At 36.1% G+C, this 24,098-nt stretch overlaps 1 protein-coding gene across 7 annotated transcripts in view; it reads right to left on the bottom strand.

The window, feature by feature from the left end:
* Nucleotides 1-24,098, bottom strand: part of LRRK2 (leucine rich repeat kinase 2) — a 152,124-nt gene that overhangs the window by 7,348 nt on the left and 120,678 nt on the right. For all 7 annotated transcript variants that reach the window (XM_032248335.1, XM_032248338.1, XM_032248336.1 and 4 more), the window contains 7 exons: nucleotides 23,772-23,932; nucleotides 17,018-17,188; nucleotides 15,403-15,503; nucleotides 8,861-9,055; nucleotides 7,679-7,872; nucleotides 6,362-6,434; nucleotides 3,138-3,322 (listed from right to left, as the gene is read on the bottom strand). In XM_032248335.1, the coding sequence (XP_032104226.1) occupies nucleotides 3,138-3,322; nucleotides 6,362-6,434; nucleotides 7,679-7,872; nucleotides 8,861-9,055; nucleotides 15,403-15,503; nucleotides 17,018-17,188; nucleotides 23,772-23,932 (1,080 nt within the window). The remainder of the gene's footprint in view (nucleotides 1-3,137; nucleotides 3,323-6,361; nucleotides 6,435-7,678; nucleotides 7,873-8,860; nucleotides 9,056-15,402; nucleotides 15,504-17,017; nucleotides 17,189-23,771; nucleotides 23,933-24,098) is intronic.

The raw sequence follows: 24,098 nt of genomic DNA, 5'->3' as shown, positions 1-24,098 counted from the left end.
TCCTACAGTAGTTTTTTTTTGCCTCCCCCTTTTCTTTCTTTTCTGGAAGGAGAGATAAAAATATGATGTGTTGTCAGACAGCCATTACATTTTAGGTAATTCCTTCCTGGATATTTGCTGTATTTAATAGAAAATAGTTCCAATTAGGACAAAGTTTTGCATGGAATTTTCGTATTTTGTAAAATACCTTTGTGTGTTCTCTTGTTTGATCCTTAATGAAAACACATAAAATATGATACATCTCAATTTGTTGTTGTTGTTTTATATGGAGTCTCACTCTGTTGCCTACGCTGGAGTTCAGTGGCACCATCTCAGCTTACTGCAATCTCTGCCTTTCGGGTTCAAGTGATTCTTCTGCCTCAGGCTCCTGAGCAGCTGGGACTACAGGCATATGCCACCATGCCTGCCTAATTTTTGTATTTTTAGGAGAGACAGAGTTTTATCATATTGGCCAGGTTGGTCTCCAACTCCTGAGCTTGCGATCTGCCCCTCTCGACTGCCCAAAGTGCTGGGATTACAGGCGTGAGCCACTGCACCTGGCCATCTCAACGTTTTTAAATACGTACAAATGGTAAATAATTAGCTCAAGGTCCCATGAATAATATCATGCTTGCCAACCTAGGGCTAAAAACGTGGCAGATCTAGAACTCCAAAACTCCTGTGGAGTCTTCTGGCTTCTAAGGCAGTCATCTTTCATTATATAATATGCCTCTGTCAGTGTGCATTGATGACGATGAGGGTACTGATGATGAAGCAGCCCCTGATTAGTGATGTGATGTCTGTTTCATGAGGAGGAGATGAAGGCAACAGGAGATACTTGTTCAGAAAAGAGTTAATATTTATATCTAGGTGTTTATGCAATTTTGTCCCAATTTCTTTTGGGAGATGGACATCTTTGAGAGCCTGACATTTATGGATGGTCTCTAGTAAAGTGTCTATGCTCCAAATCTTATATGGAACTTGAAGGAGTTAATTAATATCCATGATTCCATAAAATGTGCTATGAAATAAAATAAATAAATTGGATGCCATTTCTTTTTAATGGTTTTCTGGCTTGTATAATTAGGTTAAAGTGGAAATGATAGGGTAAGGAGCAGTGATTGAAAAACTACCTATCGATTACTATGCTCACTTCCTGGCTTGTGAGTTCAGTTGGATTCCAAGCCTCAGCGTCACCCACTATACCCTTGAAACAAACCTGCCCATGTACCCCTGGAATCTAAAATAAAAGTTGAAAAGGAAAAATTTAAAAAATGAAATATATTTTTACTTTCATTTTTTAAAAAGTGGGTATTACAGAAGGAGAATGAATTGATCCAAATATTAACCACATACTAGCAAACTGATTAGTAATGTGATGTCTACGTAAACAAGATAGAAATAAAAATCCTCATTCATGGGAACTTCTAATATACTGCAATCTTCACTATATCTTAACCTTGAATACACTTTAAAATCACTGATAACCTGAAAAAACAAAAATGGAAATCTGATCCCCATCCCAGGCTTAACTAGTCTGATTTAATTGGTCTGAGGTCGGGCCCAGGTATCATATTATTTTCAGCTACCTAGTGGTTTCTAAATGCACAACGAATGTTGAAAACCACTAGATTTGGCAGTATTAAGAAACTACTTTTTAAAAAATACAATTATAAAAATATAATAGCTATTGTGAAGGGAAACAATAGATGCAATGGAAGCACAAAGTCACTTAACCTGCCACTCAGAGCAAGAGGGATTTGGACTGAACTAGACAGGGGGCAAATAGTCATCCAGGCAAAGAGAAGACCACATTCAAAGGCTGGGGTTGGCAAGTAACAAGCTGTCTTAGAGATCTGAGGCAATTTCAGTTTGGGTAACCACAAATGGCAAAAAAGATGAAAATATGATTCTAGACAGGTAAGCAAGCATTGAAATGTAAAGGGCCTGGTAGGCTATCTTAAGGAATTTGGACTTCATATAAAGGTGCCACTAAAGGGTTTTAAGCAGGAGAATTGCATCACATTGACCTCTAGAAAGTTCCCTCTGTCTGCAATGCTGAAAATAGATTGAAGAGAGTATAATCAGAGAGTGAGAACTGGACGCTTTTGTTAATATGGCCATAGATGATGGATGGCAGTCTGGCCCATGGTAGCAACACTGAGAACAGTGACAAGTGCAAAGATTTGAAAGACAGGAGGATCAAGTGGATAAGGGTAGCAAAAAACAAAGCAGTCAAAGATTACTCCCAAGTGCCAATCTGGGCAATTAGATAGATATTGGGAAACTAGGCTATTCCCCAAGATAGGGATTTGTGACTCAAAGCTAATAATAATCATAACAATAGCTAACGTTTATTGACAGCTTACCAGGGGCTGGTGATTACATTAATTAAGCTCCATATATTAATTTTCTTATTTACTCCTCCAAACATCCCTTTGAGATAGAGTATATTACAATCCTCAGTAAGAGAGAACTGAAGATTTGAAAGGTTATTGCCCAACTTCACAAAACCAATAGATGGCAAAGCAATATCTAAACTATGATTTATGCTCTTATCCACCATCCTTTACTGCTTATCACTGAGGAATGTGATAAATAAGAACCAACTGCAAAGATTTGATTAAAATACAACTGAAAAAAAAATTGGAGGAGGTTTATATTAATATTTTATTTTATTCTTGTTTGAAATTGGTATCACTAACTTGATTGTGAGTAGATATGTGTATAATTATCAAATCTAGAAACAACTTTATTCTTGCTATCTTTCCTACAATCAATACTTCATGAAAAGTTGCATATGTAAAGTCCATGAATTTGGTAAAATACAGAGTTAACTGCCTTCCAACTTCATGTCTGCTTTGAGACACAGATAATAAAATTGCTAAAAAATTTAGATTGATAAATACTACTAAGACTACAATGGGTTTACATATTTTATCCCTAAAAGTAATCAGGCTGAGTGATTTTCTTAAATACTCCTCTGCTTTCTGGAATTTTCAAATTTGTTTATAATGAATGTTTAATTTGATAATAGAAAAATAAATTATGCATTTTAAAAGATCTTCCTTATGAATTATCAACAGTATTATTAATGATTAAAAGGAATACACATAAGTAAAATGATAAATTAGTTGTACAGATAGAAAATAACTTACAGTTGATTTGTCCTTGTCTCAATGAATTTCTGAATGGTGAAATCATTAGAAAAGGAGAAAATCTTTGTGCCACATCCTCCCCACATTATGTTTCTTTCCATTGAATTTGTGGATTCACTCAAACACATTAATGGAGTGCTGACATTTCCTATATTTAGTATCTTCAAAGGAGCAGCTCCTTTAAGCTTTGCCAAAAAAAGAAAACATCCTGAGCAAATAGAGTATCCATAGAATAAAACACTATAAAATCTGTGCTTTCAAGAAACTACTTTCCATCTTAAATGATTAGAGATATTAAAATTAAAATTCAAAAACCTAAAGATTCCATCAAGAAATGTAGTTCTGATAAATGAGTACAATAAAGGATTCAAAACCAACATATAGAAATTAGTAGCATATCTATACAGCAATAACAAACTAGACGAAAAATCAAGAAAGCGATTCCATTTAAAGTAGCTACAAAAAGTAATAAAATACCTAGGAATAATTTAATCAAGATGATGAACAATCTCTACAAGGAAACCTGCAAAACATGAAAGAAATTGAAGAGGACACAAACGAATGCAAAGATATCCATGCTCACAGATTGGAAGAATTAATATTGTTAAAATGACCGTACTACCCAAAGCAATCTACAGATTCAATGACATTCCTATGAAAAATCCAATGATACTTCTCACAGAAATAGAAAAAAAATTCTAAAATTTGAAAGGAACTAAAAAGAGGCAAAATAGCCAAAACAATTCTGAGCAAAAAGAACAAAGCTGGAGGCATCACACTACCTGATTTGAAAATATATTGCAAGGTTAGAGTAACCAAAACAGCACATTATTGGCAAAAACACAGATACATAGACCAATGGAGTAGAATAGAGGACCCAGAAATAAACCTAAATATTTAGAGCCAACTGATTTTCAACAAAGGCATCAAAAATATACATGGGAAAAAGAAAACTGCCTTCAATAAATTGTGCTGGAAAAGCTGGATATCTGGTATGCAGAAGAATGAAACTAGACCCTTCTCTCTCACCATTTACAAAAATCAACTCAAGATGGATTAAAGACTTAAATGTAAGGCCAGAAGCTATGAAACTATTAGAAGAAAACAGGGGGAACATTTCAGAACACTGGTCTAGACAAAGATTTTATGGTTAAGACCCCAAAAGCACAGGAAATAAAAACAAAAATAGTGAAATGGGACTGTAATAAGCTAAAACCTTTCTGTACAACAAAGGAAACTATAAACACTATAGAAACAATCCATTGAATGGGAGGAAATATTTGCAAACTATTCACCCAGAATATATAAGAAACTAGAAAAAGCAACTCAACAGGAAAAAAAAATTCCATTGAAAAGCAGGCCAAGTGCCAGAGGCAGTCGCTCATGCCTGTAATCCCAACGCTTTGAGAAGCTGAGGTGGAAGGACTGCTTGAGCCCAGCAGTTTGAGATCAGTGTGGGCAACATAATGGGGCCCCATCTCTACAAAAAAAAAATAAATAAATAGCCAGGTGTGGTGGCACATGCCTGTAGTTCTAGCTAGTCATAAAGCTGATGTCGGAGGGTCACTTGAGCGCAGAAGGCTGCAGTGGGCTATGATCATGCCACTACACTCCAGCCTGGGTGACAGAGTGAGAGCCTGTCTTAAAGCAAACAAAACAAAACAAAACAAAAAGTTGTCAAAGGATCTAAATAGACATTTCCAAAAGAAGACATACTAATGGCCAATGGATATATGAAAAAAATGCTGAACATTAACTAATCATCAGTAAAAGTGCCAATGACAACCACAATGAGATCTTTTTAGCCCAATTAGAATGGCTAGTATAAAGAAGACAAAAAAACGACATGCTGGCAAGGATGCGGAAAAAGGGAAATGCTCATATGCTGTTGGTGGGTATGTAAATTAGTATAGCCACTATAGAAAACAGAATGGTGAATTCTCAAAAAAACTAAAAATAGAACTAGCATACAATCCAGGCATGTCACTACTGACGTTAATCTAAAAGAAAGGGAAATTGGTATATCAAAGAGATTCCTATATCCCCATGTTTATTGCAGCACTATTCACAATACTAATAATTGGAGTCAACCTAAGTGCCCATTAATGAATGACTGCATAAAGAAAATGTGTGTATTTACATAACGGAATACTTTGACTATAAAAAGGAATGAAATCATGTCATATACAGCAACATGGATGGAACTGGAGGTCATTATATTAAGTGAAATAAGGCAAGCACAGAAAGACAAATATCACGTGTACTCATTCATATGTGGGAGCTAAAAAAGTTGATCTCATGGAGGTAGAGAGTAGAATGATAGTTACCAGAGGCTTGGAAGGATATGGGTGTGTGGGAGAAGGGGAGGATGAGTAGAGGCTGGTTAATGGGTACAAACATACAGTTAGATAGGAGGAATAAGTTCTAATGTTCAATAGTACAATAAAGTCGCTACAGTTAAAAACATTTCAAAATAACTAGAAGACTTGAAATGTTCTCAACACATAGAAATCAATGCTTAAGGTGATGAATATCCTAAATACCCTGACTTGATCATTACACATTCTATGCATATAACATATCACATGTACCCCATAAATAGGTACAAATATTATGTATCAAGAAAAATTTTAAGTCATATTCAAAATATTATTGTTCCATTCATGTAAAAATTAAATAGAAATAACCTAAGGATTATATTCTACTTCCCTGTCTCTCATCAAATAATAAGCTTTTTGGTAATTGGAGTATGAATGAGTAGGAAGTTGAGTCAATAGATGGAACCAAAGATGAACAGATGGATAGAGGAATAATGCTTTAATGACTAAATAAGAATCTGAAGAACAGAAAACTACATTATTTCTTCAATACTTAAGAAAAAATTAATGTCAAACCATATTTAAAACTTAAGTATTTTGTTTTTTCCATAGTATATTTATAAGGAATTATCTTATTTGCCTCAGTTAAGTACAAATAGAATTATTTCCATTTTTAACATTATCAACCAGATGTCATTTAACATTTATTCTTATAAAATATACAGTCAATCAGCAAGTATTTCAGAGGATCTACTGTCTGCAAGACTTTCTGAAGCAATACAAATATAAGTATAATGTATGATTCTTGCTCTCATGGAGTTTATAATTCCATAAAGAGGGGGATGAGATACATATAAAACCAAAGACTTAAAACAAATTTAGATGTAGCATACATTCAATATTTACCTTAATTGTCTTATCTTCAAAAATTGCTATATTTCCATCAGCAGTTCCAACCAAAAGAAAAATTTTTTGTTTGCTAAAAGGAAAAATGTTGAAAGTGTTACAAAAAGAACATGTGCATTGATTAAAATGGCCTTAATATTCTCCTCAGCTTTACTAAACTTTAGATTTCTCTCAATTATGAATTCCTAACCTCCCTTTTCTTATTTACTTTAGAATATTTGCAATTATAAATTCTTTCTCTGTGCCTTTTCCCAGACTCTTTCTAGTTTTATACCCCAGAAATGTCTTTCTCAAGGACCTGGGAGCCAACCCTTTGAATTGTAATCATCAGCAAAGATAGCGTCACTAACCCCCAGTGGGAGAATAGGAGCCTACCTTCTAGAAGGGACAATTAGCAAACACAGATGGACTAATCACAATGACAACTCCCCCAACTTCCTCTCCACAAGGTTCTCCAATACTTTTCCATTAGCTCACCCCGTGCTTAAAAGTCTCCCGCCTTTTGTTTCAGTGTAGTTTAGTTCAATCTGCTCTCTCTTCCTTGTTGTGATAGCTTGAATAACGTCTTCTTTACCCAATTCCATCTTCTGAAAGTTTTCTTTGACCATATTCAAATAATTTCAACTCTCAAATTGCCAGTGGAGTTGATATTTCAGATGCCAAAAACAGGCTTCATGTTTTTCTAATACTTTTTTTTTCCAATATTAGCTTAAACCAGAGAAGTATATGGGGTATAATCTTAATGCCTCCTGGAAATCATCCTGCCCCAAATATTACAGACACCAGCCTATGACTCACACCTGAAATTTTGCTATGTAGACATATTTCTTTGCGACAAGAACCCTGCAACTGATGAGATCTAAGTGATTTTCACCTATTAAGAATTTATTAATTCATTTATTTATTTTTTTTTCAATTTGGTAGTTAGATAACTGGTTTGTGTAAGCCTGGCACACAATAGGCTATAAATATATATTCAAAGAATCAATGAATGAGAATTTATCCTTGAAGAGACCCTATAAAGATGCATTGGTCTGAGGAGAAGTAAAGAGATAGAGTCACATTGAGGTAATACCAGGAGCAGGGCTGTTAGGCCTGAAAAAATGGTTGATTTATTTTATAACAGTGTCCACTAGATCTGTATTCAGAAAAATAACAAATATCTTTGTGACCTTCCACAATTCCCTTTAATATATGCAAACCAATGAAAACAGGTTAAAAGTTAATGATCTTTCCTGATGCAATAACAATTCTACACACAATTAAGTCATTTAAAAGGTCTGCAATTTCTCCCAATGATCAAATTCACTATCATACCTTTGCTTTGGAAAGGAATTGCAATACAAACAAGTGATGGAATCAGTCATCTTTTCTAGGGTATGTCTCTTTTTCTCATCTTCAGTATTGATGACCAGGAGAGTACCGGACTGTGTCCCAGACACAATCCAGCTTTCCTTTTCAGCAGGAAGATGTACCAAGGCTAAGCATAATATTCTGCTATCAGCAACTTCCTGTTAAGAAAAGAAAATATAAGGATTTGATTTAAGCTTAAGCAACTAGAACGTGTACAGAATAAAAGGTTCTGTTATCAACATATTCTTTTTGCTTTCTTGCATTTACTTTTTAAAACAATGCCAATTTTATATTTAATTTTCAACAATAAATGAGTTAATTGGCAAACAAGTTTTACCTATCAAAAATATATCTGAAACCAAAATTAAAAATTATTTTTCTGTGTCAATTCTCATTCCTTCAAACCATATGAGAAGACTGTTTAACCTCAGAACTAATATTGAGGCACAATATTTATCTGCAGGCAACAGTCAAAATATTAGGTTGTTTTTTAAGTCTAGAAATTTATCTTATATTTTCCAATACAATGTATTGATCCACTTGTAGGAGCCATGCCCAGGTCTTCTTTATCCATCAAGTATGCCATCCCCTGGTTGCCCTGAGTGTTGACTACTACAGATCACAGCCGTGCTCTTCACCATAGAATGCCCTCAGATGACAGGAGCCAGCTTGCTCAGAAATGCCTTGCAAGTTATACCACCCCCACCTCCCAGCAGATTGCAGTCAATGACTGACTGATATGTGAGAATGAAAGACTGGCCCCCTTGCCTCGCAGTGGGAAAATTCTGTGCTACTGTTCACACCCCAGAGCTCCTTGTGGCAGAGACTGAGGTTAGACCTCCTCAGAAACCACATTTCTGCTGAGCTTCTTCATCTGCCATTTCTGGTTTCCTTTACTTCCCTCTAAGAATCTCTTTCCTTAAATCACTTGTGCAAGATAACCCATCTCACGCCCTGTTTCTGGGGATCCTGAGATAAGACATATGCTGTGATTCTAAAGCAAAACACACTTTGAATACTCTTGTTCTAACAGAAAGTTAATTGAATAATACTCCTACATTGGCTCTTATTTAATTTCTTCCTAATTAACTTTCTAACTGGTATATGCTTTAAATTATGAAAGATTTAAAAAGCATTCGGATTTACCTCAGAAGTGTATTCTTCAGTATTTAAATCTAGAAATGAGAGCTGTCCTCTGTTGGTGTGCCCACAGCCCAGCCAAATGCTTGCATTCCTGCTGTTGTGATGTGTAGCAACCATGCATTCAACAATAACGTTTTTAGGTAATAAAATGTGTCTCATCAGACAGGTTAACTCAGCTGAATTCAAAATGTCAAAGACCTGAGAAATAACAACAGTACTTATCAAGTTAATTCATTTCCCTCAAAAAATAAAAAATATAGATCTAAACATTATAACTCTATCAAGCAAAACCCAAAACTTTTAAACTGGAACCCACCTAGATCATCAAGAGTAGTAATCTAAACTACAGATCAAATTACATGAAACACAAAATACGTATTTTTAAACTGTATTTGATACTCTTCTGTATGTGTGGGGTTTTTTTTTAACTTGAAAAGAAAATCTCAAGTGTCAAACAGGATTTGGGCAGAGTCAGGAGGTAGTCTACATTCAATTTTTTTATTGCAGAGCCACCGCAAGTGAGAGAAAAACCCTTGGGCCAACAATTTAGTTGTGCTTCTACTTGCTAAAAGGAACAGGAATTTCTGGTTGGGCTCAGTCCCAGCACTTTGGAAGGCCCAGGCGGGCTTATCACCAGGTCAGAAGATTAAGATCATCCTGGCTAACACAGTGAAACACTGTCTCTACTAAAAATACAAAGTCTTAGCTGAGCGCAGTGGCCCGCACCTGTAGTCCCAGCTACTCAGGAGGCTAAGGCAGAAGAATGGCTTGAACCTGGGAGGCGGAGGTTGCAGTGAGCCGAGATCCCACCACTGCACTCCAGCCTGGGTGACGGAGTGCAACTCCCTCTCAAAAAAAATAAATAAAATAAAAAGGAACAGGTATTTCAGTCTTTGATAACAACATTTAGAAGTCATCCCTAGATTCTGTTTTTATTCTTGTCCTTCAAACACTAATCATCTGGAGAGATAGTGTTGAAGCACTGTAAGAAAACAGAACCAGAACTCAGGAAACTGGGATTACAGTTGTGACATGCAACTTGCCTGTCACTCAGGAGACAACAAGAAAGCCCAATACTCTCTCTGTCTAAGCTTTTTAATACTGTCATGTATATATACTTATGTGTTCTGTAATATATAGGTGAAATATAATGGAAAATTTAAAAAAGTAAAATAAGTTATGAATAAATGTTTACCATAGACATAAATATAAAAGTTCATATGACTAAATTAAAAAACAGGCCAAGAAGAAAAGAAAGTTATGTAATGTTTGATAAAGTCATTATAGTTGTACTTGACTATTTTTGATCAGAAAATCGAAAGAGCTCACAACATAAAGATAACCTACATTTATTAAAATGTGTATCAGTGTAAAACATCACAAGAGTTCTCTTTCAGATAATATGGTGGAAGAGGTTACTTGGGCTAATCGTCCAACTAAAAAGAATTTAAAATGCTAAATAAATTTTTTTAAAACAATGTAATAAAAACATTGAATAGCTCACACTATAAGGAATTATCAAGCCAAAACCACCGTGAGAGACAGAAACCAGAGAGGTCAATTGACCCCTAACACCAAACTTGCCCTGAAGACATTTGCCTGCCAAAACAAAGTGAGACAAGGTTAATATATAGTCTTGGATGCTTTGTGAGACCCATGGGAGAGATGTTAAAGTCTAAGGCCTTCCCAAGATAGACAGTCTTAGTAATGGGACTGTACCCATAAAGCTAAGATCCCAAAGGATTACATATCCAGCATAAACAAGAAGCAGAAGTCAACTTGTCCACATTTACACCTTCACTGGTATATAAGGAAAGTTGCTTTGGGGTTGTGCAAGGAAAGGGGGAGAAGGAGCCAAAGGCTGCTGAAAAACTGCTATTTACAAGTTTGAGGACAATAAAATTCATAGACCAGAGTTATATCAACGGGGCAGTTGGAAAAAAAAAATCTCAAGCCATGAATTGCATTTAAAGCAATCTGCAGCAAGAAAAATCAAGCAAAAGCTATACAATGCCTATATGTAATATTATAAAACTTTATTGAAAGCCAGTTGACCGCTGTCTTTAGGAGTCAACTGACCTCTTGGTTTCTGTCTTTCACGGTGATTTTGGCCTGATAATTACTCAAGAAGACCTAAGTAAACAGAGATAATTTATACCATTCAAGGGTAGAAAGACTTGGCCAGGTGCAGTGGCTTCTGCCTATAATCCCAGCACTTTGGGAGGCCTATGTGGGAGGATGGCTTGAGGCCAGGAGTTCAAGACCAGCCTGGGCAACATAGTGAGATCCTTTATTTACAAAAAAAAAATAAAGGAAAAGTTAACCAGGCTTGGTGGTACACAATTGGCTGAGGGAGGCTGAGGTGACAAGATTGCTTGAAACCAGGAGGCCAAAGCTGCACTGTACTCTGATCCTGCCACTGCACTATAGCCTGAGTGACAGAACAAGAGTCTGTCTCAAAAACAACAACAACAAAAAATACAAAGACTTAATACCATAAGGATATTCTCTCAGATTGTCTACCTATTCAATGCGAGGCCAATCCAAAGGACTATATGGCTTTTCATAAGATTTGACAGCATGATTCTAAATTTTATATAGAAAAACTAAGCCTAAGATTAATTAAGATATTCCTAGATGAGAGAAATAAATGGGGAGAGGAGATCATTATCAAGCTACAGAAATTAAGACAGGGTCATACTGGAAGAAGAATAAATAAGTTGATTAGTAAAAGACGGTGTACATGTAGATATGCGCATGTATCTTTATTTAATACATTACACAAGGGACACAGTAGATCAATAGGACAAAAGGGAAGAAACTAGTAAATTAAGCTGAAAAAAATGATTTTTCACCTAAAAAGAAAAAAGATATAAAAACAGACAGACATGAGGGATCCAAGATGGCCGATTAGGAGCAGCTCAGGATTGCAGCTCCCAGTAAAAGTGCAGAGGGTGAGTGAATGCCACATTTCCAGATGGATTTTTATTGCCCACAGACCAGGAGATTCCCAGGCGGAGGGGCCCCATGGGTCGCCAGCGTGGCTAGTTTGGCCCGTGCGGCTGCTGGGCGGCTGTTTTGGTCGGCGCAGCTGTTTTGCCGGCGCCCTGGCGCAGTGGTTCTCCATACAAAATACACGGGTCCGGGTGCCATTTTAGCTGGTGATTGGAGCTCCAGGAAGGCAGAGTAACCTATTCATCTGATTAAAAAGAGGACTGAAACAGGGAGCCAGGCCAGGAGATTCCTGGGCAAAAAAGCGCCAGGAATCTCAGCGCAGCTTTTTCAGCCAGCACAGCAGGTTGCCGCATGGGAAATCACACAGATCCCGGTGCCTTTTCAACAGGCGACTGGAACACCTGGAAGACAGTCGACCATTCAACTAAAAAAAAAAAGGGTCTGAGGCAAGTCGAAACCCTGAATAGACCAATAACAAGGTCTGAAGTTGAGGCAGCAATTAAGAGCCTACCACCCAAAAATGCCCAGGTCCAGACGGGTTCACAGCCGAATTCTACCAGATATAGAAAGAGGAGCTGGTACCATTGCTTCTGAAACTATTCCAAACAATCCAAAAACAGGGAATCCTTCCAAAATCATTTTATGAGATCAACATCATAAACAGAACCAAAGACAAAAACCACATGATTTCTCAATTGAGGCAGAGAAGGCCTTTGACAAAATTCAACAGCCCTTTATGCTAAAAACCCTCAATAAACTAGGTATTGACGGAACGTATCTCAAAATAATAAAAGCTATTTATGACAAACCAACAGCCAATATCATACTCAATGGGCCAAAACTGGAAGCATTCCCTTTGAAATCTGGCACTAGACAAGGAGGCCCTCTCTCACTACTCCTACTCAATATAGTACTGGAAGCTCTAGCCAGAGCAATCAGGCAAGAAAAAGAAATAAAGGGTATTCAAATAGGAAAGGAAGACGTCAAATTGTCTCTATTTGCAGACGACATGATTGTATATCTAGAAGACCCCACTGTCTCAGCCCAAAATCTCCTGAAACTGATAAGCAACTTCAGCAAAGTCTCAGGATACAAAATCAATGGGCAAAAATCCCAAGCATTCCTATACCCCAATAACAGACTTAAAGAGAGCCAAATCAAGAATGAACCGCCATTCACAATTGCTACAAAGATAATAAAATATCTAGGAATACAACGAACAAGGAATGTAAAGGACCTCTTCAAGGAGAACTACAAACCACTGCTCAACGAAATAAGAGAGGACACAAACAGATGGAAAAACTTTCCATGTTCATGGTTAGGAAGAATCAATATTGTGAAAATGGCAATACTGCCCAAAGTAATTTACAGATTCAATGCTATCCCCATCAAGCTACCAATGACCTTCTTAACAGAACTGGAAAAAACCACCTTAAACTTCATACTAGAACCAAAAGAGAGCCCGCACAGCCAAGTCAATTCTAAGCAGAAAGAACAAAGCAGGAGGCATCACACTACTGGACTTCAAACTATACTACAAGGCTACAGTAATCAAAACAGCATGGTACTGACAAATGAATATAGACAAATGGAACAGAACAGAGGCCTCGGAGGCAACACAACACATCTACAACCATCTGATATTTGACAAACCCGACAAAAACAAGCAATGGGGAAAAGATTCCCTGTTTAATAAATGGTGTTGGGAAAACTGGCTAGCCATGTGCAGAAAGCAAAAACTGGACCCCTTCCTGACACCTTACACTAAAATTAACTCCAGATGGATTAAAGACTTAAACATAAGACCTAACACCATAAAAACCCTTGAAGAAAATCTAGGCAAAACCATTCAGGACATAGGCATAGGCAAGGACTTCATGACCAAAACACCAAAAGCATTGGCAACAAAAGCTGAAATAGACAAATGGGACCTAATCAAACTCCACAGCTTCTGCACAGCAAAAGAAACAGTCATTAGAGTGAATCAGCAACCAACAGAATGGGAAAAAATTTTTGTAGCCTGCCCATCTGACAAAGGGCTGATACCCAGAATCTACAAAGAACTAAACAGATTTACAAGAAAAAAACAAACAAGCCCATTCAAAAGTGGGCAAAGGATATGATCAGACACTTTACAAAAGAAGCCATACATGAAGCCAACAAACATAATGAAAAATGCTCATCATCACTGGTCATTAGGGAAATGCAAATCAAAACAACATTGAGATACCATCTCACTCCAGTTAGAATGGTGATCATTAAAAAATCTGGAGACAACAGATGCTGGAGAGGATGTGGAGAAATAGGAACACTTTTACACTGTTGGTGGGAGTGTAAATTAGTTCAACCATTGTGGAAGACAGTGTGGCGATTCCTCAAGGACCTAGAAATAGAAATTCCATTTGACCCAGCGATCCCCTTACTGGGTATATACCCAAAGGATTATAATTCATTCTACTATAAAGACACATGCACACGAATGATCATTGCAGCACAGTTTACAATAGCAAAGACCTGTAACCAACCCAAATGCCCAACGATGATAGACAGGACAAGGAAAATGTGGCATATATACACCATGGAATATTATGCAACCATCAAAAACGATGAGTTTGTGTCCTTTGTAGGGACATGGATGAACCTGGAAACCATCATTCTCAGCAAACTGACACAAGGACAGAAAATCAAACACCACATGTTCTCACTCATAGGCAGGTGTTGAGCAATGAGAACACGTGGACACAGGGAAGGGAGCATCACACACTGGGGTCTGTTGGGGGGAAATGGGGGGGACAGTGGGGGTGGGGTATTGGGGAGCGATAGCATAGGGAGAAATGCCAGATGTAGGTGATGGGGAGGAAGTCAGCAAATCACACTGCCATGTGTGTACCTATGCAACAATCTTGCATGTTCTTCACATATACCCCAAAACCTAAAATGCAATAAAAAAATTAAATTTTTAAAAAAAGGACAGAGATACCATTTCTATCTTGAATAGAGAGAAAAATGTCAATTCCAATGGATTAAAAACTTGTCAAAAGAAAACTTTTAAAATGTTTGAAGAAATCATGGGTAAATATTTTTGTGTCTCTAAAAGAAAGATGGACCCTTTTAAACAGGACCAAAAAGTAATAACTTGAAAAAGGATTATTAAATTTATATATACTGAGATTAAGTAATTCTGTTCATTAACAGATACCCTACAGGAAATTTAAAAAGCCACCAGCTCAAAAAAGAAATTTGCAACATGTAAAATCAACAAAGGATTGGTATATTCTATATAAATTTTTTTCTCATTTGATTTGTAGGCAAATTATGCAATAAAAAATGTGCAAAATAATGAGCAGGCATCTCTAAGAGGAAACACCTATGATGTAATCAGAGAGAAGCATACAGGAAATGTGGGGTTTGGGCAATGTCCTTTTTTTGGCCTTGGATGGCGGGAATTAGAAGATTTCTCTTATAACTATTTTTAATTTTGTCTGTGTGTGTTTATTTATGTGTTTAAGTATATACATTTGAAGATTATATATATATACGTATATGCACATGTTCTGTACAAAATATTAAGAAATTTTACATAAGAATACCTGTGCAGAAGTAGGCCTTTCTTGAGGATTTTCTTTCAAACACTTTTTAATTAATTTCTCAACCATAGGCCATGGGACACAACCATATTCTTTAACTGGATCTAAAACATTCAAAAAAAAAATCATGCTAGCATACTAAATAAATCAGAACAGTTATATTTCCTCTCAATATTTATAAAAGGTCCAGACATTGCAGAGAAAAATATTCATCTCCATAATCCTATATTTATGTCAATTTACTTATCACAAAATTAAAGCTAATTTTGTGGACTTGATTTCTCCTAAGAGATAATGAAAAATATGTCTTGGGTTTTTTTTTTAATGAAACAAAAAGAGACCCAAATACCAATTTAATAAAATAATAGATTTTCTTTCCATACCTGCATTTCAAATAGACTTTGAAAACACTTTTTCTTATATAATGATTAGACTCCTGCTTTTTATTTTAACACTCAAAGTAGGCAAGCATTTAATCTTTATGTCCTCACAGGTGGTTTGTGCTCATTTGCTTTTTATAAGAGGCAGGTTATTCTACTGATAGATGCAGTATAGAGACCCCAATTTTTTTTAATGGAGTCTCACTCTGTTGCTCAGGCTGGAGTGCAGTGGCACAATCTCAGCTCACTGCAACCTCCACCTCCCAGATTCAAGCTATTCTTGTGCCCTAGCCTCCCTGGTAGTTGGGACTGTAGGCACATGCCACCACATCTGGCTAATTTTTGTATTTTCAGTAGAGATGGGGTTTCACTATGTTGGCCAGGCTGTTCTCCTGCTTCTGTCCTCAAGTGATCCACCTGCCTGGATCTCCCAAAGTGCTGGGATTACAGGCGTGAGACACTGTGCCTGGCAGATACCTGAACATTTTCACTAGAAAACTAATGAGTAAAATAAGGCAGATAACCTAGATTATATCTAAGCTTCATCCAATTTATAGTAAGTTTTCTTTTGCTAGGATCTTTAAAGTCACACATAAGAAAGATAAAGCTCTATGTCCTGTACATGGCATATCGTGTACACTCAAAAATATTTCCTAAATGAAAGAGAAAGCAGAAAATATGAGAAACAGGTAAATAAATTTAAAAGGGTATTTTGTAGTGAGAACCAAAGTAATGGTTAAGGGATGAATTAATTACAAGGTCCTCTAATTTCTTGAAAGCATGAGACAAACATTCCCAACGAGCTTTGATAACATTAAATATACATTTATTAATTCTTACTAAAAATTCTTATTATAGATCATTCAGTCTTTCATTCCTGCGTGTAAAAATTATTTCATGCCAGGAAAATGAAAACCTTCCAGGCTAATGAACACATAGTATTTATGAAAATTAAAAATCACCAAATGTAGAGTTCTAACAGCAAATTCCTTTTCTGAGTATGTTTCTAAATATAATACTAAACACACCGATATTAATTTGGGATTTTTAAAAAAGTCTAAAACACTACCTTTTTCAGGTTATTTTTATTCATATGTCACAGGATTTAAGAATATTTATGCATTAAACAAAAAAGATCAGCAGTTTAAGGAATTAAGCATATGACTACAATTAAATAAAAATTAAGCTGCTGATACTAAGAAAAAAAAAGTCTTCATTGCAGAGAAAACAGAACTTACCAGGTAATTTTCCTTGTATTGCTAATTCATCAAACTCATTTGGAAACTTCAAACCCTCCACTATTCTTCCTCCAGTTGTCAAAATGTCATAGAGTAGTAAACCAAATGAATAAACATCAGCCTGTTGGTTATAAATGACATTTCCTCTGGCAACTTCAGGTGCACGAAACCCTGAAAGCAAGCAGATAAAATAATAAATATGCCCAACATCAGGGCTCATACATCCAAGGAGGCATATACTTAGGCTATGTGCCAAAAAAGAGTCAGGAAGAGAGGTTCTAAACCGGGCTGTGTTATTTTTGTAACCAGATACTTTGGATCAAGTCAATTAATGGTCCTGTCTCAGAACATCTCATCCCACAAGGTAGACCTCAAAGGACAATAAAATTCTTCAATCTTTATTATAAGTATCTTCAATCTTTAATAAGATTACCTTGAAGGATAACAGGGATAAATATTCAATTGTAAGTTATGAAGTAGTATTTCATAATTAAGAAAGAAAGCTTACTAGGAAAACCTATATCATTTTCCTCATTCGTAATATTAACTATTTCCAGGACAGTGTTTTAAAAGGAGAGAAAAGCAGAAAGGAGATTTCTAAACTTCACTCCAACCCACTTTAACCTGACCAAAATTCTAACACTCTCATTATTTCCTGAGCTTGTTGCTCTCCTCTTTCTACCCAGTTAAAAATCAATAACTAAAAACTAAAACTAAAACAAATAAAAGGCTTTTTTCTTGGATTCATGTCTGAAATTCTTTTAAAAGGGAATACATCTTTTATTCCAAAAGAGAGATAAATTACTTTTAAATTCTTCATAAAAATACTGATTTCAATATTTGTGATAATAAATCTATAAACAATCTAAAGAAATCCAATCACAAAGGGAAATAGTTAAACAATGTATGCCATGCAGTAACTGAAAGATCACTTTTTAAGATGATATGCTATGGCATAAATGAAAAGAAAATGTAGGATATAATCCTGGACAGAAAGTAATCAACATGTGGGAAAAAATCAACTGAAATTTATTTTAGCTGTGATAATGGTATCATGATTATTTAAGTAAACACCCTTATTCCAAATAAATACTATGTTCAGAGATTGTGTGGCACGAAGTCTACAACTTAATTTCGAGGATTCCTTCATATGCAAAGATAGTAAGAAAGAACAAGTAAGGCAAAAAGTAAATAATCAATGAATTTATGTGTAGGGTATTTGAGTGTATATTTTATTACTCTTTCTTTTCTTTCTTTTTTTTTTTTTTTTTTTTGAGATGGAGATCTCGCTTTGTCACCCAGGCTGGAGTGCAATTGGGTGATCTTGGCTCACTGCAACCTCCTCCTCCCAGGTTCAAGTGATTATCCTACCACAGTCTCCAGAATAGCTGGAATTTTAGGCATCCACTACCACACTCAGCTAATTTTTCTGTTTTTCGTAGAGACCAGGTTTCACCATATTGGCCAAGCTGGTCTTGAACTCCTAACCTCAAGTGATCCATCCCCCTTGACCTCCCAAAGTACTGGAAATACAGGCATGAGCCACCAAATCTGGCCTGTACTGCTCTTTCAACTCTTCTTTAGGCTTAAACATTTTCAAAATAAAAAGTTGATGGGAATGTATACAGGTATTGATCGACTTACGACCTATGCAACTTACGACCATTTGACTTTATGACCACAATCGCTAGCCACGACTGCTCCACATCTGGCAGCGCAAACGTTGCCCAGCTGGGCGTACGACAGTGCAGACCAGCTTCCGGCAGCACTACCATCTCCACGTACACCATTTCAACTGTACATATAGCCTACTCAACTTACGACCAAATCGTGTTATGACCGGTCCACGGTCCCGACCATGGTCGTAAGTCGAGCACTAGCTATATAATTAAAGCCTAGGAAGAAATACATCCCAATATAATTATTTCATTTGCTAAAATTACCTGTACATTTAATCTTCCTTTTTATTTCCACCTTTTTTATAATGAAATTATTGATTGTTAGGGTAATTTAAATATGCGGCCAGAAAAATCTAACAAGGTATGAATTCATAGCCTTCAAGGAGTAAATGACTGAATGTGTAAACAGTTCTATTTGACAGAGAGACTACCAGCAAAAGATGGAGCTCAGCAGTCCTCACCATGCTGGAAAAGCATGAAGAGTTGGAAGGATAGAGACATCGAATTTGAGCATGATAACCTTTACTACACTAACTGATAACATTCCCTCACATATATGCATGTGAATATATTGAATATATGGTAATATAATTAATATATATTAATATAATTACATATAATTATCATGTAAATAGGCATAATTTACATACTCTATTAAGTCACAGATACAGTATTTCAGACCTAATTATACATTTCTTTAGAACATTGGCATTTTCCTATATAATCATAATATCATTCTCACAACCTAAGTTAAAGAATTGTGTAAGTAATTAAGATAATTCTAAAACATATCCCTAATAAAGTGTACCTGTGACATAATGTAAACAAATCACAATAGCTCCTAATTCACATCTCTCTACTATTTTACAGATATCTTATTGAGCATTTCATTTGATATGCACACGAATCATCTGTGGTAGACAGATAAGGACTTTCTACTTTACAAATGACATAATCCTTTCAGAAATGTATGTATTTTCCTAAGGCTACACAGATAATGAATAGCAAAGTCAAGAGTACTTAAAAATAATGAGCTACCCACACATTCACTAGTTCATTAACAACCTTTATGCTTGCCTTCTTAGAATGTGAAAGAGATTTGGGAGGCTTATTTAAATTTTAACCAGTTATTTATTATTCATTGGGCAAATTTATTAGGTATCTATTATATCAAGGTACTATTTAAAAACTATTAAAATGTTCAGCATATTTTTTTCTTGATAAACATACTGTTAGAATTTGGAATCACAGGCTTTTAAAGCAGGAAAAGACTCTAGGGGTCATTTGTCTACTTCTAAATTCTCATCCAGTGCACACATCCATTTGCAATAGTTTTTACCACTCTAGGCAACAATCTGAAGATCGTAGAGCTGTGCAGAAGGCTGGAATTTTTTTCACAGTGAGTCAGAGAGCTCTGAGAAAGGTAATTGTGAAGATACGGAAAGGAATATTTACTTCAATATGGAAATGCTTTTAACCTTCTAATCTTCCCCCTTTCAAAGTAAGCATCTTCTTTGGCATGATCTCTTATCATGGAAACATAATATTATTTATATATTCAGAAAGTACCTCAATTATAATATGATACTCTTCTAAAAGCTTCTTTAAATTCATCCCATGAATTTCTAGTGTTCTTGATTGCCCTAACAATTTCTTGATGAACATCAAGCCACCATTAAGCAGGAGAGCTAGTTTGGTACCTGGTAAATGTTCAACATATTGTTGCCAAATGAATGAATAAATGAATAAAAAATAAGTGTAATTTCCCCTTGGAGAATTATCATAATAATTACAATGTTAAAATACTTGAGAGAATATGATTTATTGTCTAAAAACTATTTTTAGAAATACTTTTTCAGAGAAGTTTGCATTTTAACAAATGAAATAAGTAAATAAAGAAAAGATCCAAAGTAAATAAAGAAAAGATCCATAGATGAAGACAAAGAGAAATTTATGAATCAAGTCTGAGTATACATCACATTGTGTACTGAAACACATATTTTATTTTTTACTTTCAGAGAAGTATGAGTAGAGTATGTTCCATAATCTCCATCAGATGTTCATGTACATTCAGTGAGAAACATTTTATTTAACCAAGGACTGCAGTATTTATATGGGTGTGTTAACTACTATTGTATCAGTTAAATGTTAAAGTCATTAGTCAGCATTCATCTCAGTTAACAGTGCAACTGCCACAGGACCCAGAATTAACTGTCACTCCCAACAGAATAAGATATAAATATATCCATTTGACTGAGTTAACGATGAAACTCTCCAAATTATTTAAAGGTGAAAATATCATACTGTAATGATTTTCAAAATGTGGACAGACACAGCACCATGGTCCCTGTCAATAATCGCATTGTTTCTGTCTCTGCATCCCCAGCTATCACAGTGCTGGACCAGAGGCTCTGCTCTCAGGTTACCTGGGTTTGCATTTTGTTCTGCAGTTTTTGTCCTATAGGACCTTGTAAATGTTTCTGACATTCTCTAAACTTTAGTCTCTGTACCTCTAGACTAGAAATAGTAACAGCACATATGTCAGAAGGTCCTAAAAATTGAGATACTCAATCCATGGATAGAGCTATATGCAAGTTCAGCAGATCGCTTACGCTCTGGAAGGCTCTGCTCCTATTACCATCCTCTGTAAGACAACTGTAATAAACTCACACTCATAATACACACTGCAGTAAGAGTTAATATATAAATGCACTCAAAAAGCTTACCAAATCCATGGTCTTTTGCTTCTCTATAAGTTTCCATGTTAAAAGATGTAACATTAACAGAAAGATTCATTAAATGGAAAAAGACAAGAAGATAACTGAAATTGTATGAGAGGGAAGTATTTTCTTCCCAAACAGAATGGCTTTGGGGAAGAAAAAGTTTGGCGGTGGTAGTAGCAATAGTAGTATTAGTAGGACTGAGAGTTATTGTTATTTAAAATTGGTGGCAGAGTTTAGGGCTGAGATAATTAGAAGTACTCCAACAATAATAGAGTAATGATAAAGAGAAAAAAAAAGCTTATAAAGTATTAAGCAGCCTGTGGGAAGAGTGGGCAGAAGAGAAAAGATTAGGTCCTAGGTTTTTGTCATGATCTGTCTCCATATTTATGTTACCACCATTCAATATTGGAGATTAAAAGAGATCAGGAAAAATTATGTGGCTTAATACAAAGAATCAGATGGATATTACACTTTAGACAGGTTTTGAGCAAAACCAGGAAATCAGATACTGAAAATGAAAGGCCATGGGTCTGAACCAAGGTGAACGGAGCTGGCTGCCAGCTGGCCCAGACCACAAAGAGGAGAAGCAGAGCTCAAGCACAAGAGCACAGCCCACAGGGACCTGAGAGATCCACTATCCAGTTAAGCAGACAAGGCTTCAACGACAGATTTTCACCCCATAACAGAAAGACTGCGTTGGGGGATGCAGGAGGAAGAAACTCCAAGTCCCAGTTGAGAGGCCAAGTCCACCTTCATGTCCCATGACGAAAATCAGCAGAGCTTCAAAGAGAAAATCACTGTCCTGTCCCCACGTTTCCCATATGGAACTATATGAAGCCTGTGGAATTTCATTTTTTAAGATTGTTTTTCCCAACCTCTCGTTGGCAATATTTGCTATTCATGGCTATGTTTTGTTTTTATTTTTTTTAACAATGAAGATTAAATAAGCCTCTTCAAGTTAGAGTTGCATATGGCTTAGCAGAGACTATAGGATTTAAAGCGAAATATCTCTGGATCTGGTTCTCTTTTAGACTGAATTCTTACCTTGGCCAATTAATGTGTGACATTCTGCAAGTTATATAATCTCACTGAGCCTCAGTTTTCTCATTTGGCAAATGAGAAAATAATAGCTAACTTCCAGCCCTGGCATGAGGCTAAGAGCTCATGTCTCTGATATACCTGGCACTGGGCCTGATGCACAGCAGGTACTCATAAAATGATAATTAGTTGCATTACTATTCAACAACACAGACACACTCTCAGCCAGAGCATATACTTTGAAGTGTTTATGAGAATACACTGTCTACTCCCAAAATGCAGCTATGTAAAACAATAGAGTATATATGCATTTGGAGAAAAAATGAAAGCAGGCATTGGAAACTGGGGCCATTTGCTTATTTAATACAAAAGTTTGGTGGGCCAGAAACAAACTAGAACCTTTTCCGTAGTGAGATGTCCTCTAGCACATTTTCTTCTGTGTCAGGCATGGCGTTTGAACTGAGCTGCCATCATCAAGATGCTGTACAGCTACCTGTAATTTTTACTTACAGATAACTATACAAAGCATCCCTAAAGATGGAGCGTTCCTACCACTTCAAACAAATGCTGACTCCTAAATGTTCTACTTCCTGCTCAAACTGATGTCTGAGACAAGATGTCTGTGCAGATCGCTGGCTCCATAATTGTTTCTTAGGAATCTGAGCTTGATACTCTGATGAACTTGAGTAGAAGGAATTGAGTGGGAACTGAGAGAGGAAAGATTCCATGGGGTGGACAGTGATATGTACAGAAACCCTCAGTAGGGGCAGGGCCAGCCCCCTGTAGTCAAACATATATTTCTGCAGCAAAATGTATGCATACTAAGCATGAAAAATAAAGATCGTAATAAGCATCCAGTCAGTTTGCTTAGGTTTTGCCACCAAATCAGTTACTTGAAAAGAACTTGGGGTTTTCAGAGTTCTTTTGGTTTCAGAGTTATGAAAAAGAATTTGTGGACCTAAATTTGATTCACCTTACAAGTGTCAACAGTACCTAGATTAAAGTTTTTGCTGTTACTTTTTACAACCTCTGGGGTATGTAAATATTCTAAAAATCAAACTTTTTAAAATATAACTTTATATTAAACATTCTCTTCTTTTTAGTCAGTTTTTGCCCTGAGAAATTCAATTGTTTCTTTTTTCCTACAAAATATGATGGTAAAATCACAATGTGAAACTTTCAGTTTTTCACACAATAAACCTCTATTCACAATGTGACAGACTATGGTTTTCTTCCGACTCTTCTCAACTCACATCTGAGGTCACTGGTTATCCATCCTGAAGACAGAATTATGAGACAAACCTGATCACCTACCTGGTGTGCCCTCTGACGTTTTTATCCCCATTCTACAGCAGTACTGAGCAATGCCGTAGTCAGCAATCTTTGCAATGATGGCAGCATTGGGATACAGGGTGAAAAGCAGCACATTGTGGGGCTTCAAGTCTCGGTATATGATCATGGCCGAGTGGAGGTATCTGCCAGAAAATGCACAGGAAATTTTATTAAAATGTGATTACATGACAATAATTTGTGTCCTAATTTCCTTAAATATACATATCCATTATGCCAAGCATCAAAAATTCTGTGCTCACTTTCACACTTAAAGTTAAGAGATATTGTAGAAGAAAATCGAAACATGTA

The sequence above is a fragment of the Sapajus apella genome, unplaced genomic scaffold (assembly GCF_009761245.1).
Source record: "Sapajus apella isolate SASKATOON/1434 unplaced genomic scaffold, GSC_monkey_1.0 scaffold66, whole genome shotgun sequence".
NCBI lineage: Eukaryota > Metazoa > Chordata > Mammalia > Primates > Cebidae > Sapajus > Sapajus apella.
This window is presented reverse-complemented; position numbering and strand designations above follow the sequence as displayed.